The 19,834-nt window shown below is 27.2% G+C and overlaps 3 protein-coding genes across 5 annotated transcripts; 1 reads left to right on the top strand and 2 right to left on the bottom strand.

Moving 5' to 3' along the window:
* Positions 1-115: 115 nt before the first annotated feature.
* On the bottom strand, positions 116-4,240 carry LOC132929379 (testin-like). Its single transcript, XM_060994699.1, has 6 exons — positions 3,497-4,240; positions 2,376-2,586; positions 1,383-2,305; positions 1,214-1,318; positions 986-1,144; positions 116-911 (listed from the first exon to the last, which is right to left on the bottom strand). Exons 1-6 carry the CDS (start codon positions 3,566-3,568, stop codon positions 705-707), a joined length of 1,677 nt encoding a protein of 558 aa, XP_060850682.1. The 5' UTR covers positions 3,569-4,240; the 3' UTR covers positions 116-704.
* Positions 4,241-6,297: 2,057 nt separating this feature from the next.
* Positions 6,298-12,069, bottom strand: LOC132929123 (periodic tryptophan protein 2 homolog). The gene is made up of 19 exons (XM_060994231.1): positions 11,757-12,069; positions 11,569-11,681; positions 11,408-11,502; positions 11,214-11,342; positions 11,020-11,137; positions 10,527-10,679; positions 10,297-10,457; positions 10,009-10,231; positions 9,746-9,953; positions 8,834-8,982; positions 8,632-8,779; positions 8,409-8,565; positions 8,160-8,340; positions 7,680-7,827; positions 7,429-7,606; positions 7,228-7,371; positions 7,083-7,157; positions 6,787-6,988; positions 6,298-6,634 (listed from the first exon to the last, which is right to left on the bottom strand). Exons 1-19 carry the CDS (start codon positions 11,772-11,774, stop codon positions 6,499-6,501), a joined length of 2,736 nt encoding a protein of 911 aa, XP_060850214.1. The 5' UTR covers positions 11,775-12,069; the 3' UTR covers positions 6,298-6,498.
* Positions 12,070-12,144: 75 nt separating this feature from the next.
* On the top strand, positions 12,145-16,122 carry LOC132929124 (DNA repair protein complementing XP-C cells). 3 transcript variants are annotated; one of them, XM_060994232.1, is made up of 7 exons: positions 12,356-12,510; positions 12,607-12,660; positions 12,838-14,442; positions 14,589-14,830; positions 14,922-15,147; positions 15,207-15,372; positions 15,461-16,122. In XM_060994232.1, the coding sequence occupies exons 3-7, from the start codon at positions 12,850-12,852 to the stop codon at positions 15,790-15,792; spliced, it is 2,559 nt and encodes an 852-aa protein (XP_060850215.1). In that variant the 5' UTR covers positions 12,356-12,510; positions 12,607-12,660; positions 12,838-12,849; the 3' UTR covers positions 15,793-16,122. The 3 variants fall into 3 exon arrangements, with proteins under 3 accessions (XP_060850217.1, XP_060850215.1, XP_060850216.1); XM_060994234.1 differs by lacking the exon at positions 12,607-12,660 and having other exon boundaries at positions 12,145-12,412; XM_060994233.1 differs by lacking the exon at positions 12,607-12,660 and having other exon boundaries at positions 12,419-12,510.
* The last annotated feature ends 3,712 nt before the right edge of the window (positions 16,123-19,834 follow it).

Here is a 19,834-nt window from a genome sequence, read left to right as displayed (position 1 = left end):
GTACAATAATAAATGGCAGATGTATAATTATCACAGTAGTTTGAAAATAATGGCATATTAATAGAAATTACCCTGAAAATGATATTTATAATCTACAATAAGATTTGTGATAAAAAGTTGTATTTATAATATAAAATTTTAAAAATATACATTTATATAGGAACATTATTGGAATGAAATTTTACTTAAAAATATATTATGTGGCTATGATAAATAATTAAATATGATAATCTGAGTATTTTAAAAAATAAAAAGAAGACAATACATCATTTTATAATTTATATAAATAAATGGCAATGAAGTATCTTTATAAACTATTCATTTTTTTCTCTGTCTGTATAAAAATGAAGACTTTAAAAGTACATAAAGTATAAATATTTGATTCAAAACTTTTCTCAGTATAAAAATATTTCTTTTACATATGAAAATAGTAAAAATAATATTTATGATAAGAAAATCAAATTATATTAAATATATAAGTGTATCACAGACATTAGTTTGATTTACAATTAAATCTGTACTGTCTTCTTAATTTAATAAAAAATGTCATAATATGAAGTATTAATATTTATGTTTACACAAGATGATTTATAAAGCATAATGGTTATTTAGTGGTAGAATATTAGAAATTACTATTCCACCACTAAAGATCAGAAATCCTTAATGAATCCCCTTGTATTTACAAAAAATAATTTAACACAATATTAAAGTTCTGTAGAATTGTTAAAAGCTATTACACATTCTCTACTACACAAAGGTCGCTTTTCCTTTTTAACGGTAAACTTTTTCCCTAAAAGTGATGTGTAACACTGATAACATTTAAAGCATGCTGGAGATTCATGCCAGCTCAACTCTTGCCAACCAATTCTATTTTCACCAGCCACTATCATTTTATGACAGGTTTCGCATTTCTAAACAAAATTATAGATACTCATATATAAAACATACTGCACTTTGAAAGTATTTTAATAACTAATGTACATACTTTTCCATATTTATTTTGATAACAATCCAAACAAACAGGTTGTTTTTCAATCGACACATATTCTAATCCAGCTAATGGTTTGTCACATTCAAAACAACAAAAATGTCGAACATGGTAGGTATGTTCTTCAGCAATTGTATACTCTTTCAAAAATATCAACTAAAAAAAAATATAATAAAACAATGATACTATAGAATTAAAATGTAAATAATAAAAGTTCTATCTCACCTCATCACAAGCATTGCATCGTGGTATATTTAAGATTTCAGCATAATGTCTACCACAATAAACATTCCCATTATAATAGAAGTATACTAGATCAACTAATAATTCCTATATCATAGAAAAATATGTTAAAATATTAAAACATTAGTTTAGTAAATTTATTAAAACTTACCTCGCATGTAGAACAAACAAAACACGATGGATGCCAAAATACTTCTTTACCAGTGCGTTCAGCCATAACAGCAACTTGGCCAGGTATTACATTCTTATTACATTGCTTACAACGCAACTCTTTGCCATCAGATAAAATACATACATCAGCATTAGATGTTGTGAATTCATTTGGAGCTTCCCAGAGTGGATTTTTTAATGATTCGCCAATATCTTTATCATGATGCATAGGTTTGTAATTATCATTTTGAATATTTGAGGAGAAATTCATTTGTTGTTGAGGTAAAGTTTCTGATACAGCAATGTTTGAATTTGGTCTTTGTGAAGTAATCACTTGCCTGTTACATTCAGCTGGGTTGTTATTAACAGTGTCTAAAATATTGACATCTGGTTTATTGCTTCCAGAATAGCTTTTGTTCCCAATGAATGTACTCGGTGTCTTTAATTCAGTGTTAGACAACGGATATAAAAGTTCCGGAGGAGGCGGTGGAAATTCTTCTTCATCGAGCGGTTGGTTATAGCTTTTTTTAAATGGTTTTGGTGTAAGGTTCATATTTTTAAACAATGGAATTGGATTTTTAGTGTTATCAAAAAGTTTTTTGACCAAGCCTTGACCAACAGCATTCTCTTTTAAATTTTTTAAATAAGAACCCATTGCATCAGCTTCTTCAACAGTTAGATCATGACAAACGTTTGCATTAAAATCATGTAAAGGTACTTGTTTTTCAAGTTGCTTGCGTCTATAATAAGCTCCTTCAGTGCCACTAATAGGTAATTTGTCAGATGGTAACAACTGCATGTATTCTGAAGCTAGATCTTTATGAACATTGGGTGGGACCCAATCAAATTTAAATTCATTTTGATTTTGATCAGTTTCTTGTTTTTTGATAAATTGATCATCAGGTTTAATAATCATATTCAACACTAAAATAAAATTATTAAGCCAATTAAATAATATACATACATAAACCTATTTTTTTTTACAATACTATACCTGCTTTTATCGGTTGGTAATTTGATTTTGAATCGTTAAATAAAATATCCAACTGCTTATACTGATCTTCATCAACAATATTATGTTCTTCTTTTTTACATTTACAATTCATACACACCTTTCGCCAAAAATGTAAATCCAAGCCAGGACAAGCATCTCCACATTTTAAACAACTAGAACCAGATCCAACTTCATGAGCTAATTTATGATACTGAAATTAAAGTAATTATCCATAAATATATAATTATAAATTAAATATTGTTATTAGATAAGTGGTATCAGTCAGGTTTCATTGATGAATTAGGTATAAAATTAATAATTGCTTGAAAACCAGTAATAAGTAATAAAAACCTAAAAAAAAACCTAATTTGTGGGTATAGGTACCTCCTGGTACCTGGTACATGTTTATAACATTTTACCTCCCCTCAAATTCATAAATTGGAAGTAGTGTCACTGGATGCTTCCTTCCCTCACGTTGTCACGTTTAGTAATCTATTGTATCTAATTTACTTATTATTTTTCTATGTTAACAGATTGTACATGTCTTATATAAAAAAAGTACCTCCTATTTGTTTTATGTGTTTTTTATAATGTATACAAGTCTACTACAAGTATATGTACACAAAAAAACCATGGTGGGAGGAATAAATCACAACCAATATGAATAAACAATAAAAAAATGAACATATTATTATGTTTAATCAATGCTAATAAATCAACTCTGTAATGTGTCAGTAGATGAGTATTACAAAATCACAAAAACAAATGATCAAAAATGATTTTATAAATTATTATTGCAGATGGTATTGTAAAAATTGCTCAATATCTATTAATTAATTTAGAGAAAAAATAGATGAAAAAAAATGTACTTCTTTAAATTAAAATCTTTTAACAGATAAATCTGTTATTTACTTTAAACTAAAAAAGATTATTAATTTTATTTGGTTATGTATTATTATAACAGTAAGTTGGTACAAAATATAAAATTTACTTTAAATTTTAATAAAACGATTCTTATGCAAAAACAAGCTGTTATTATTTTATGATTAAAATAGTAGGTACCTACTTAATGGAATTGATGATTATTGATTGTAAATAACTAAAATATTGTATGTACGTACTTTTTTGTGTTTGTTCTCCAACCTCGAAACCCATTCGGGTGTTTTAAAGTGTTCTTCCGGTTCCAAAGCCATTGTTCAATGTAAAATATGATGTAAATGGCTTTTTCTTTTTTGATGCTTGAGAGTATTGAAGCTGTGAAAAAAAAACTAATTTGCTCGTTGGAATATTGCACTATTGTTGTAAAAACAGAGTGCGAATTTTAACAGGCACACATGAAGCAAACGGAAGCTGAGTGACGAAACAATGAATCATCGTTATAGCATTGAACGTGTTGTATGGTTATAGTAGATTAAGTTTATCGAAATAATGAGTGGAGGAAAAAACGAACGAACGGTATTGATAGTTGATACTGTATAAAGTATATTAAGTTGTTTATACACCTCCCGTCTGGGGATGACGTCAACGACGAAGAATTTCAATGAGACTAAACAAAACCGACTACCGACGACTTGTGGATTGCGACTGAGTCGGGGTCGGGGACAGTGGGGACACGATAAACAGAAGGGGAGAGAGATGAACGCGGAAAGACGATTGAAAACCGCCCAACTGCGAGGCACGAGCTTAGTGCAATACTGCCTTAAAGTTATAATAAATAATAATATATGTTATAGTGGGCAATGCTCTAATGGCTAGCGCTTAACTCCTAACTGTCAACTGTCAAGTGACAACTGGCAACCGGCAGTTTACTATTCAATGTTTACATTATTATTTAATATTTATCTGGTTATTCGTCACGGTCACGGCCTTATGGCCCACGAAGACACTGACGACCGGCTTAGGAGCCGATAAGATTTAATTAATAAATGATAAAATTGATAACGTTCAGTTATTGTACTCGTTTGTCTGTTCAGACTGTTGACTGTTGAGTGTTGACTGTTCAGAATTTCAGACAAATTAGAACAGTCGAGGGCCTTGAATAAATTAAATCTATTCTGTAGTCAAGACTCAAGGTTTAGAGTGCAGAGGTCTAAATACTTGAACCTAACCATCTTAATTCTTATTACCTATACAGGTGGATCTTAGATATCTACGAATCTAGGAAATAAAGCTCCACACTTACTAGATACCTAATGCTTTTTTATTATAAGATATTAATCTTAGTTCGTGGTATACATAATATATTTACATGTCCTTTTAATCATATTTAATAAAATAATATACCTATCATTGTTTTTCATTAATTATTAAATTATTTTATTATATTTTATTGCATTATTGTGCACCTAATTTATTATACTACTAGGTACCGTATACCTAGTACCTATGTAGATGACATTAAATTAAATAATAACTATTTATATATTTATATCGCAGTTAAAAATGTTAAAATAATATAATATTATATTGATTATGGTTGTAGACATGTAATATGTTTCAACATTATAAAATTTATAACATAATATAAAAATAATAGTGTACTTATTTGGTATGACGTTTTTCCTACAGCCGGGGCATTTTTTTACCGTATCTTAATATAGGGTCATTTTTCCGACTACCGATATCTACATACAAACTTCCCGGTCTTACCGATTAGGTATTTAGTAACGACGAAATGTAAGTAAAATTTGTAACTTTATAAGTATAATGTATAAAATTGGAACGTATACAGAAAAAAACCCATTATTGCAATAAATTAGATTAGATTATTGACATAACTCAAGTCATTCTGATCCATTATTATATTCTGTATTATAGACAAGGGACCTATATCAAGATATACGACTATGCCTGTAATAAAATTGATTGCAATACCTACGTTCTGATATTAATTATAGAATAGTATATTCAATAATCAATAGTCCTACATACTTATACGAAATTTAAAGTTAATAATGTGATAAATATAAAATTTCAACAGAATAAAATACGATAAAACTTACATTATGCTGCTGAGACCGTAAATCGTGATTAATACGCTAAAAATAATTTTGAATTACGTGTTTGAAATTTGAAAATCATTGAACAGTTAGTGAACTAAATACAAAATCAAAGATAATTATTAGCTATAGACTAGTATTTTGTAAGTTGTAAGTTCAACGGTCATAACAATAAGATCATTAGGTATTATATTATAATAATTTGATATATTATTATTTTATAGTTTTATATGTAGTGATGGATAAATATCCAGTAAATATATATTTGGTAAATTCCCTTGTTATTTATCTGGTATTTTGGGCAATTCAAACCAAAATTATTCTAAAATTTACGAACAAATGTAAACAGTGTGGGGATCCAAGTCAAAATACCCATATTTAATTTAATATATATTATGTGGAAAGTTGACAAGATAATTTTTTGAAAAAAATTACCAAATTAATAAAAAAAAAAATATTTTTACACCAGAAAAAATAAAATGTTATTTAAGCTTACTGTTGTTATATTATCTAAAATAAAAAATAAACATTAACTAAGATATAAAAATTTAGGCTAATATAGCTATATTTTTATAAAAAAAAAAAAACACAATTTTTCAAAGGTAAATATGATGTATAATATAATATATTTCTTACCCGTTTGAAAAAGAAGCTAATTAGTAATTACCAACTGACGACATTACGAAACATTAAATTATAATCGTTACTTTTTTCTGTGCTCTTAGAAAATATCTTCTAAGATCAGCTTTTTTCTAAGACAGAATTAAACTATTTAATTAAGCTATAAATAATAGCTTTTTGTATAGCAAGATTTCAATTTGCCTAAAGCCAAAGGTATCTAACCTACCTAAAGCCACGCTAATTAATTTTTTGAAAATAAATATGTTTTCATTACTTTTAATTTGTAAAAAATGTTCCATCACTTGCTTATACATACATATATATTTTTGTTTGCTTGAATAAATAACATTCATAAACAATTTAAAACTAATATTACTAATTGGAAATTACTATACATATATTTTTATAATAATCACAATAATTTCAAACTTGTAAAATTAAATACTTGGAAATATTTATATTTATAAACACTAGTTAGAGTATAAAATTGTTTAGTAACATCATTAATAAATAGAAATAACTTTGTCTTCATCAATTTCCATTGGTTCATTTTCTGTTTTTAATTCTTCTTTCACTTCATTTGTTTGTAAACTAGCCAACCTCTTTATAACCGCTAATGTATATTTGTTGTAATCACAACTGTAAAATTATAAAATATTGAATTTTTTTTATTCACTTTTATAAATATAAAATAAATGTATTTAATTAAATAAAAACATCACATAGTCAGTTACTCTGTCTTATTCTTATAACAAGAGTACATGGTATTATTTTTCATAATCAATACTTACACCTTTGATAAATCCGTAAACTTTTTAGATAAATTTTTATATAGAGTTAAAATTATGGTCTGGTGAGGCTGATATGAGTTTAGCAGGAACATAATCCACTGCACATAAAATTCTATGTGTATTGTAGATTCTAAGAGTATTGCAATGTGTTTCATAATTTTTTCAGCATACATTTGTGGCAATGAAACTACAGTTAGTTCAACTATAATAAAAAATTGAATAAAAGACATAATATAATATATATATACACATCATTATTATTTAATTTTTCAATATTTAAAAACTAAGGTACTCACTATCTTTTGATGGTATAGATTCTAATATTTCAGTAATTAGGTTTGATTCATTGAGACGCAGTGCCATCATCAATGCTGGAAAATATTAAAGAATATTTAAAAAAATTCAATATTAAAAATATATATAATTATAAATTAGACTCACCAGAAGCATACTCTTTTTTAAGCAAAGTGTCTCTTGTTGTCTTTGTTGTTATTCCTAGTTCCAAAAGGAATGGGTCAAATATGAACCCATTATTAAGTGAATATACCAAAACACCTTCTGTAGTAGCAGCTGACCATGATAAACCTAATTAAAAAAGATGTAAAAAACATCTTAAAAATAAAAACCTTTATTAATTATTACCAGTTGGAGAAAACTTGACATCAAAAACATTAACTTCTGGCTTAAATGTTCTTGCTGCTAAATCACCTTTATGCACACCAGGTAATTTTAATCTAACATTTCCTCCTTCTCTTGTTTCACGTTCTTCAATAAGATCTATATTCCCGAATTCTGTCATTTTACGTCGGTTGACAACATCCTAATAATTAAAATATACATAATATATCAATAAAATAGAATAAAAAAATTCATTATTAGTTTAAGTTACTCACGAGTACTGCATCAAACGATTGGTTTTGTGTAATTTCAAATTTTTTCAATAAAATACCTTCAGCAACATTATAAATACAAACATTTTTGGATTGGCCTCCAGCAATAACAAACTGTCCATCAGCTGAATAACAAACTGAGTTAAATGCCCTATAAAAAAATAAACACTCTTATTTGATATAACAAAATTTAAAAATATAAAAATGTTAAAAGTATAGGCATGTACATACTTTAATTAATAATTTTAATGTGTTCTTAGAAAGATAGGCTTCTTAAGTTAAAAATAAGTTAAGATTCAGGATTGATAGTAAATATAATTAATAATTATATACTTTTAGCACCTTCCAAATTAATCTCTAGTTGCATAATGGTAGAAAATGGATTTTAAGTACATTTTTAGTTAGTGATCAGACAATTTCTGTACATACCTAGGTGGCTGATTATTGATCAATATTTAATTATAAAAAGGAAAATTGTTATACTTTGCTTGAAGATTTTTTTTAGCTGTGATGAGATCTGTATCTGTTCGACCACTTCCAAGATCGTTTCTGCCCTCAATGCTAGCAACTTGAGTTGAAGTACGAACATCAAAAAATAATAATTGACCGTCCAATGTAGCAACAACTACTTCTTTTCCATCAGGACGAAAAGCAACACATAAACCTAAATAATATGAACGCTGGATTTAAAAATACCTAATTATACAACATTTTAATTAATATATTAATCACCATCAGCAAAGAGTTGAATAGTTTCATGATCAGAGGCATTTTCTACAGCATTCCAAATACGTAATGTTTTATCCCAACTAGCAGTTACTAATGTAGTACTGGAAATTGTGGGACTAAATGCTAAGCTCACTATTGGTCCTTCATGTCCCGACAAAACCTAAAACAATATTATTGAATTACTTGTTGTTAAGTGTTTAATTTTCAGTATTTTAAATATGAATACTTCTAAAAGTTTGCCAATTTTCATGGACCACAGGTATGCTTCAAAAACATCTTGTCCACCAGCAGCGATAAACTCTCCAGTAGAGTCAATAGATACACAACTAAATTGTACAGGTCGAGGGGACACAAATGTTTTGAAGTTACGGTATCTAAAAAATAAATGTATAATAATAGTATAAAATTATTGATGAACATATTCTTACCTTGTAAGATCAAAAGCACGAACTGTACCATCCAGAGATGCAGATATTATAAATTTTTTGTTAGGAGCAAATACTATGTCTGTAACAGTACTTGTATGTTCCAAGAACGTAACAAAGCAAAATCCTGATTGGTTATTCCATAATTTCACCTAAAATTAAAAAAAATTATGTGGATTTTATAAGGATATGATATGCATAATTATTATTCCTATCACAAATATAAAATATAGAACATTGTTTGAAATATATGTATTATAATCTAATATTAATAAATAAAAATTTTTAATTCTTCCAGGCTGTGTTTATAATATTTAATTATTAATATTATATTGTCTTATACTACTATTTATCTTTTACTAGTTATACTTATATGATGGCTTTAAAGTTTGTATCTATTTTAATTTTAAATGATTGAAATTTACTAAATATATTAAGTAATATTAATTATAATATATAAATTACGAATACAATTTGGAAGACTATAGTGCGTTTTACAACAACTGCGACTCGTGGCGGTTTTGTCTCAAACCAGGGGTTCTCAATCTAGGATAGGAAATAAATAGCGTGCGTTTTACATATTTTTATAGTTTTAAGTTATTTAAAAACAATTAAGTGTAACATAAAATATGATTCGTTGATTATCTTATTTAATAAATGTATAATTTGAAAAAGTGTAAAATATTCGTTATCAATTTTAAATTTGGCGCGGATTATTACGCGCTAGCTTTAGAAACCCTGATGAAAAAACACCACGAGGCGCGTTAGCGTCGAGTCACAGTTGTTGTGAAACGCACTATAATATTAAAGTATTATAGAAAAATATCTAATGGGAAACTAAGATGGATGAAATATATCCACGAGTTTTTAATACATTCTCTTATTTTATAGCAAGCAATTGTATTAATAAATTACTTTTCCATCTTCGCCACCAGTGGCTATATATACAGAGTCACCTGAGTATGTCAAACAAGATACTTCAGAACCATGTGCCTGTTGTTTCATAACATATGTTTCACTTTGCCATTCCCAAACCAATAACTGACCATGTCCTTTACAGCCAATTGCAATCCAATCACCAGCATTATTTAACACTATTGTACTAATACTGGTATCTGAAATACTGAGAACATAAACCAATAAATAATGTTTAAAGATAAAATGTAAGTTAGACAAACTTTAAAGAATGAATAAGTGTTTTTCCAACAGTCTCAAAAATTAAAAATGATCCATTTGAGAAGCCAGTTACAAGGATTTTGACCTTTTTATGATAATCAGCAGCAGTCATTTTCAAATTGTTATGTTCATCTTTTATAAAATCATTTAGATAATGTGTTGATAATTTACGGTAACTCAATAAATTTTTATTATCCAAAAGTAATTGTTTTTTATTATATTTTTCTGAAATAATATCATACATAAAATAATTTAAAAAAAAAATTAATTTTGTTTTCATGAGTAGGTACCTTCTTTATTAATGATATAACGTTCTCTGTCTTCTCCTTTGGATAAATCAATTTCATCTTCTTCATCATCATTTAATTTTATTCGTTTATTATTAACTGATTCAACAGTAGTCAATTGATCTAATAATAGTGAACATTGCCAAACAGATAAATGACCATTTCTGTAATTAAAATGATTTAAAGAATTAGCCTAGTTAATGAATTAATTTAAAATCTAATTCATAACATACCGGGTGACAACCATTAAGTCAAGAGAATTTTCTTCAAAAAATATTCCAACTATAGTATCAGGATGTCCAGTTAATGAATATGGTCTAAAATTTGAGTAATTTCCTATTGTATAGAGCCTCACAGTAGCATCTTTACTGCCCACGGCTAAAATACTGAAAAATTAAAAGAATGTTTCATAACTATAATAAGTATTTAGTAGGGTTATGGTTACATAGATCTAAGTTCTTATTTAGTTATTTAGGATAGCAAACTGCTATAAAATGCATCCAGCGAACATACAAAATTTAATAAGTTAAGTTGTGCGATAAAAAATTACTGAAATATACCTAATAATATTAATAATTAGTAATTTGTAAGATTTTTTATAATTATTGTTAAGATAATCAGTATATTATGCAGAAATTTTAAATATTAGATAACAAATACTAAATAATATATTTGTACTTTAGTCTGTAAAGCTAAATAGTTAAAAAAGTATATCGTATGATATACCTTGAATCATCAGTCCATGCAACATATGTGGTATCTCCAAGAATATCACTGAAAACTCGTTCCAATGCGAACTGATTGAACTGTCCAATAAAATGACCAGGTGTTTGCAATATAAAAACTAAAAAAAGATTAATATATTAAACTTTATACATTTAAATGTTTAAAGTAAATATATTTATTTATATCAAACTTACTTTTGTTGAGCTTACAAGCAGCTATATGTTTTCCATCAGGACTAAATTTCAGGTGAAGCACTCGTTCATTGAAACGGTACTTGTGAATTACTCTATTGCTTACTAAGCTGATTAAATCCGCTTCTCCAACTAGATACGGTTAATAAAATCATAATATAAGTAGTTTATTAGGTTTTTAAAGATAATTTCAATACCTTCGTTTACAGCAAACAAAAGATTGCCATCTGGTGACAGAGCTATTTGTTCATAATTGTGTGAGCTTTCCACTGGTAGTGTAAATGATGTATTACTAAAATAAAATAAAAATTACATGCCATTCTAAGAAACACAATTTAAGAATTATGAAAGTTTATACTTCTTGAGATCAAATTTTGATATCCGATTTCCCACTGGACTGATGACAGAATTTCCATCAGGTGTAAAAGTCAAATTCCCTTCACGGTAAACAGTTCCAAGAACGTTGGAAAACTAAATTTAAAAATATAATTAAAAGTTTAAAATGATTATTATACTACAATATTGGACTACTTTAACGAGTTTTACCTTGTAATTGAATCTCATTATGCACGGCACGACAAACAAGGTAATGAATCTGTTGTATTTCGTTAGACAATAATAAGAATTTAAAATTATAAAGTTGAGTTAAGCAACAAAAACTAACAACTAAATTAACTAAGAATAATTATGGAAGTATGGCTATTGGCTATCGTAAATCATTATTCATATTTTAGTTATTTTACAGTAACAACTACGAGCTAGTAAGAAGCGGTAAGTAAGGTAAGTTGTAACTGTTGTAAGCACGTGGATCGAATGCCGTTATCAGTCTATCATATTAGTTATCAGTAATCACCATATCACTATACACTAAAATTTGAAAAAATATAAAGTATTTTTTTTAAAACAATTATTTCTCTTAGTTTAAAAGTTATGAATTCTTAGTAATACATTAACTCGATTTAGGATAATTTAGTCATAAAAAACGGTTTGAAGTAATATTTTTCATAAAATCAAAAGTTTAGGTAATCGTTTAGATTATAATTAGGTATAAAAAATTATTTACTGTACAATAATATTATGTAAAAACTATATACAACTGTTCGAAGCGCATTCTGGTGGATGTGATAATTCTGGACCACTGCATTGTTCAGGATAATGGATAATGTCGTATCTTAATATTCTTAATATCTAATATCATAGTAGTAAGTACTAAGTAGTTGTATCTTGTATGTACGTTATAGATTTAATATTAAAATCCATGTTCATGAATTTATGATCTAGTTGATCTACAATCTACACAGTATGTAATACATTTCTGTATATCACCACATTAATTCCATCACAAAACAACTGCTATTTTAGTTATTGAATTGTTGATTTATTTTTAAATTTTCAGTTAAAACATGAAATAATTGTTGTTTTTCTGTTCGATTTTTTTTTTTTGGACAAGGTAAATGTTTTTAAAAAGTATTATTCAATTTAATATTTTTCTGAACTATAAAAAGAATAAATTAAGATTTATAAATAATAGTAAAAATATATTTAAAAAAAGAGTCATAATTTAAATTTTTTTAATACCTTATACAAAAAAAATGTTCTGTTTCTTAATTTAAATTCTTATTTATAGATCCAATCCATTATGATGTTGCGCAGATCAAAACGTACGTGTAAACCTAAAGAAACTGTTGAAAATAATTCTCGTGAACCTCCAATCAAACGTAAACGTGGTCATCGACTAGAAGTTTCTGTTATTGATTCATCAACTGACGATAACAGTTCTGATGATGAATTGGTTGAAACTCACAATACTTTCATAAAAAATTCTTGTACTTTAAATTTATCAGAATCAGATAGTGATAATGATAGTCAAGACTGTAACAAGCCCAATGTGAAAACATTAGAACAGTCTGATACTGAAAGTGAAGTAGATGACAATGTTTGTCAAACAAATTTTGATTTTACTACTCTTTCAAATCCTCAAGATACCATAGAACTTTCTAAAAGTGATGAAAAATCTAAGACTGTTGACACATTTGTGGACAATAGTCTTTATGATAATATGGATGTTGCCAAAATCTTATCTGTAGGAGAAGGAGTTAATTTAGGAACTGTGTTAAACGATGTTGATGATACTGTAACAGAAGAAATGAAACGTAATGATGACTATACTATTCCGGAAATGGTTGAAATCACTGTTAAACTTCCAAATGATATGAAGTGTAAAAAAGGTCAAGATATGGAAAATATTCTCAGGAGACGTATGAATACAATATGTAAGGATACTCAAGTTCTAATTCATAAAGTAAATTTACTTTTATGGATCTCTTATGGTAATCATTTGAATAGTGTTCTTAATTCACCAGAGGTTATGGGTTCAGCATTATCTCTAGTACCTTCTAAAAAAGCATATCCACCAAAGCAGTGTGATTTAAATTATTTAGAAAATTATATAAAATGGTTTTCTAAAACAATAAAATTAACTTCAAAAACTGATCCATTATGTGAAATAAATGTATTATCTTTAATTGACCGATTTTCAAAATGTGAAGCTAAAACAAGATATGAACTGATTGCAATGTTTATTTCTATTTTAAGATCATTAGGATTGAATGTACGGTTAGTGATTAATTTAAATGCTGTCTCAATCAAACCAAGTTCTGAACAATTGTTGGGTCCTTTAGTTGAGGATGATCATATGAAACCATCAACTAGTAAATCAAATGTAGATAATAAAAAGAAAACTTCATCAAAATCAGAATATTTCAATAAAAAATCAAATAAACTTAAAAATTCTAAAAAAGAACTAGAAATTAAAAATAATGAAATAGATAATGGGAAAAAAAAATCCAAAGTGAATAAAATTATGTATCAAAACAGTTCTTCAAGTGATAAAGAAGATGATATTTTTGTAAAAAGCAAAGAAAGTGCTAAATCTGAGTATTTTAATAAAGTATCAAACAAAGTACGATCTGGTTTAGAAAAAGATGAATCAAAAAAATTAAAATCGGTTGACCAAAAAAAAGTATCAAAAAAAAAATCTAAAATAAGTGAAAAAATTGATCGCCGTGTTCTTTCGACTGATGAAGATGATCATTCATTACAGGATAGTGAAACAGTTGTTAAAAAAAAAGTAAAAAATGATTTTTGGGTGGAAGTATTCTTAGAAATGGAAGAAAAATGGTTTTGTGTGGATGTTATTGGTCAGCGTATTCATTGTATCAAAGAAATATATGTTAGTTAAATCATAAATTGTATATAGCAATAGTATTTACTATTTTATACATATTGAAATATTTTTTGGTAGTAGAGTTTATAATATTAGTTTTATTTCATTTTATTTTATAAAAGTCTTTTATTTTTACATTTTATATTTTATAGAATGGTACATCTCATCCTATGCGTTATGTTTTGGCTTGGTATAATGACAATAGTATCAAAGATATTACAAAACGATATGATCCATATTTTCATACTCTAACACGAAAAATCCGCGTGGATTCTAAATGGTGGAAAACTACTTTACGACCTTACACTCCTACCCGGTCAGCAAGAGAACGTGAGGAGGATGAAGAACTAGATAAACAATTAGAAGATATACCATTACCTAAAACAGTTTCAGAGTTAGTTTAATGATAATTTTTTATTTAAATTTTCTACAAGCATGATTATTCAAAGTTATCATGCTTATTATTATTAAAATGTTTGTTTAAGGTATAAAAATCATCCATTGTATGCCTTATCAAGACACTTGCTAAAATTTCAAGCCATTTATCCGCCAGAACCACCAATTGTTGGACATGTTAGAAATGAACCAGTTTATCTACGAGAATATGTTCATGAACTTAATGGTAGAGAAAATTGGCTAAAAGAAGCTCGTGTAGTTAAAATGGGAGAAAAATCATATAAACAAGTTAAAGCTCGCCCTAGGTTTGATCGGGTCAGTTACTTATGTCTATTATTATCAATCTGATTTATTAATAATTATATACATTACAGAATGGTGTACGAACAGATCCTCCACCATTAGAATTATTTGGTTATTGGCAAACTGAACCCTACGATCCTCCAACTGCTACTAATGGTCAAGTTCCTAGAAATTGTTATGGCAATGTTGATTTGTTTAAACCTTGCATGTTACCCAAAGGAACCGTTCATCTTCAACGTATGTATACAAATAAGACTATTATAACTAAATAAGTTGTTATTTGTAATTGTTCATCATATTAATTTGTTATCATTTTTTATTTTAGTTCCTGGGTTACTGCGTATAGCAAAAAAATTGAACATTGATTGTGCTCCTGCAGTTGTAGGTTTTGACTTTCACGCAGGTGGATCTCATCCAGTAAATGACGGTTTTGTAGTATGTCAAGAATATAAGGATACTTTAATAGATGCATGGAACCAAGAAATTGAGGAAAGTCGTAAGCGAGAGCAAAAAAGATATGAAGATAGAGTTTATGGTAATTGGAAACGATTAGTAAGAGCTCTCCTTATTCGTGAACGTTTGAAAATCAAGTATAATTACTTTGGAGGTGATAAAGAAGGTCAGTCTACATCTAAAACAATCGATGGCAGAAAATAAAATCTATATATGAGTTTATTTAATTTTAATTAATGCATTTTGAATTTTGTAGAATTAATAATTTAAGTATTAATATTTAATTACAACAGTATTATTAATTTTATTTTGGTTGTTTTGTTAAAAAGTATTTATATTGTGATCCTTATTAGTAAAGTTTAAAAAATGTATTTTGTTATTAATAATTCTATTTATAATTTGAAAGAATAAAGAATAGTTATTATCAAAAAATATAATTTAATTAAAAATATGTATTTTTAATTGTATATTAGTAATATTTATAGTATACAATTTTGGACAAAGTGTAAAGATTAGTTTATTATAATTTTATAATTTATGATTTTTATATGTACCTTGTGGTTTGTACCTATTGTACTTATTGCCTATGTTATTGAGCGATAGAGTAATGACTAATGAAAGTCAGTATTGATATATTAATAGTCAACACAAACTTTTTGTTCAAGTCTTCTGTTAGATAAAATAGTATTAAAATATATTTAACAAATTTGACAAACTAAACAAAAACAATTCAAAGTGAAAAAAAAAATGTTCTTAAATATATTTTAAAAAAAAGGTACATTTAAAATTATATTAACTGAAAACAAGGTAAAATTAATATTAATCTAATATACAATACATATTGTATTTTTTTAAACATGAAATTCATAAAATATTGCAAATTCACAACTAGTAGTAGACAAATTCGAATGATCTATGACTCTTTGAGTTAAAATAGGTACGTTTTTGTAGCTATTCGATCATTCGATGGATGGATGTGATAAATAAGAATAGATCGTGAAGAATTTTTATTCAACTGATGCGTCCTGTTTGAGTTCGTGCAGTCACAATATATTATATTATATCATATTATATTATGAAAACATAATACTTACAATACATTTTGAATAACCACCGTAACGGCGTAAAAGCATGTAGAAATGGATCTTTTCCAATGAAGAATACATAGTAGGTACCTACTACCTACCTATGTATAATAGGTGGTTGATGTGTATCTTACGAACTACTAAACGCGTACACACTACACAATATAGAGGTTTTAGAAGCCACTCCTGCCTCGTAATTTCAGAAAAATTTAAAATAAAAATATTATAGAATGAAAGCAGTTTTTGTCGATGAATTTCTAGTTACGTGTTGAAAATGTACAACCTTAAATCCCTTTAACCAAAAAAAAAAAAAAAAATTACAAAATACAAAATACAGTAATTGCTGTACAGACGGCGATGCCGCGATAACTATTTGATCGGGAATTGATGGGAATTGGACGAGAATATTTTCCTAAGAGGCTAAATCTGAGTGGACAGACCGATGAAAATATTGTATAGACTTAGCGGCGACGGCCGCAACACGCTTACACCAATACTGTAACGGTATAGTAGACCATAATAGGCGGCTGTTGTGCAGTCATTTCGGCCGAATGTTGGTACACGTCTAAACTGTGAAGTGTGTAATTGGAATACCAACCGATGAATGCCCTGGAAAATTAGTTTTCCACCGTTTGCTGAATGTATACGAATATAGGATCGCGGTATAAGACTTTATAGAAGCAACCGTGGTATAAACACGGCCAATGCGACCGCTGTATAATATATTATTTATGTCGGTATAGTACACTCTACTAATCAGGGACGTACACAGGGGGGTGTTTTGGGTGTTCAAAACCCCCCCGAAATACTTGGGTTTTTGCATGGTTATTTACTTATTCAATTTTAATGTTAATTTTGTTATATCAATATTTGTATTAAAAAAAGTATTTTAAGTATACCTAATTTTCATAATTTTTTTTTATATATTTATTTAAAAAAGTTCTACTTTTCAATAACTGATTTTCAACCCCCCCCCCCCCCAAAAAAAAAAAAAAAACAACTTTTTTCTGCGTACATCCCTGCTACTGATTCCATTAATGTACTATGTATAGCAATATTAGTAACAAACTAACAACCATCAACAAGTAACAACATAATATAGGTAAGTAATGAAATAATGAATCCTCGAAAAAAAGTCCTATTGAAAAAAATTATCAATTGAAATCGACCGAATGCCCAAATTATTATTAATTTTATTAAGATGATGTCAGCGCACTGTTAGTTTTCTCTTTTTAGCCCACACGCAACATAGGTAGACAAAATTCCAACTTTTATTCCATCGAACTTTTAAGTAGAACTGTGAAATACCACATATTTATAACGCTCACACATTCTCAAACGCAACCATGAACCAGGTTTTCAATATACAATAACATACAAACTTAAAATAAAAGCATATAGTAAATTAATTGACAATATTTGGTCTGTATTAAAAATAAAAATAGTTCTTATTAATTATTTTTATATTTTAATAGTACAGAAATCAGCAAATTATGTATTAAAATTAATGGTGGGAGACATAACTCATAAGCTCCAAAATGAGATAAAAAATGTACGTTTCATACAAAAGCACCAAAATCCTAGGTACCTACCTGTAATACGTGAATATGCTACGACTAATTATAGATACATAAACATAACCTAACTGTGCCTATATGGCTGTATGCTTCATTCCAAATGCAGTCGATGCAAATGTTAAATTTAGAATTATATTGTTTAGTTTATAAACCCCAAACGTATAGGTAATCTATAAATCTAAATCGACAAATGTATTATCTGATTACGTAGTGTGTGAGCAGTTTTGTATATAACATACCTAGACAGTATAGGTATATATTGTTAGTAGTTAGTAGTTACCTCTTAATCATTCGTGTAAACTCATTATGAATTAAATAAAAACTTAAATTAGTAAAGGAAATGCTTGCATTTTATTTTATTATGAAAAGTATACATTTTATTAAGATATGGCTAGTGGTAATGTGTCATCGAAGTGTAAAAAAAAAAAATGTTCAGAAATTATATTTATTTAATTTATTTTTATGTATATTATATTATATTGAGTATAAATACTCAATTGACTATTGGCAATTTTAAATATTTTAAAATACTTATATAAAATATATGAAATTGGTGCAAATAATATTTCTTTTTTATATCTTTTTACTTATTATGACATATATTGGGTATAAAACTACAGATATATAATATTAAACTGGCGCTTATGTCCTACAAATGTTGATCCAAATGATAATATGTCATTCTCACTATTGCATCTTTGGCGCTTATAGTCATATATTATATAATGGCATGTAGCTAAAATTAAGATATCGAAATGCCCAGAAGCAATTACCGTTTATTTAGGTACCTATATTTATTATTATACGTGGTTGGGGGGAGAGCGAATTAGGTCTAAAATCTTGCTTCATTGGAATGTCATTGAACTTATCCAGAATTTGTTTGAGAATGTTATCGATAACAACTTATATTTATTTATTATTATCTGAATGCTGATACTATTTAATATTAGGTAGGTTAACATCGTATAAATATGTAATAAAATTGTAACTACCTATTATACCTAAGGGATGAACCACAAAATCTGTGGTTAACTACATAAAAGTATTATACAACCCATCTATAAACTTAAAATGTTTATTAAATAAAAAAATTATACATTCTATATTTTATATTTAAACATCAAGATTTTTATAAGGCTCTAAATAAATTAAAAATATGATTAGTTTAAAAACAGAATATTATTGATATTGGTTTTATAACTTTATAAGCAAACATAATGGTTAGAAAATAAAGGTTGATTTGCTGATATATAAACTATTGGATTACTTAATTGCGTGCATTTTTATCATCCAAAAGATAGAATAATAATTTTTAAATTTGAATTTCTATACATAAAATATCATAATAAGTGTTAAGATGTTAATTATTAAGATAATCACTCTGTATAATACATATTGACATATTATAATATACTCGTAAATGTGTACTTGATTGATGTTCAACGGCTTGAAAATATAAATACATACCAGATACCTATATGAATAATATTTAATTAGGTACCTATGTAATTAGATGTAGTATTATATATTATAATTATATACACATAAATATAGTTTTGTATAATAAATATAGTCATTACTTTT

This window comes from Rhopalosiphum padi, chromosome 4 (genome assembly GCF_020882245.1).
Source record: "Rhopalosiphum padi isolate XX-2018 chromosome 4, ASM2088224v1, whole genome shotgun sequence".
NCBI lineage: Eukaryota > Metazoa > Arthropoda > Insecta > Hemiptera > Aphididae > Rhopalosiphum > Rhopalosiphum padi.
The sequence above is the reverse complement of the archived record's forward strand: the minus strand, read 5'-3'. Positions and strand labels throughout refer to the sequence as shown.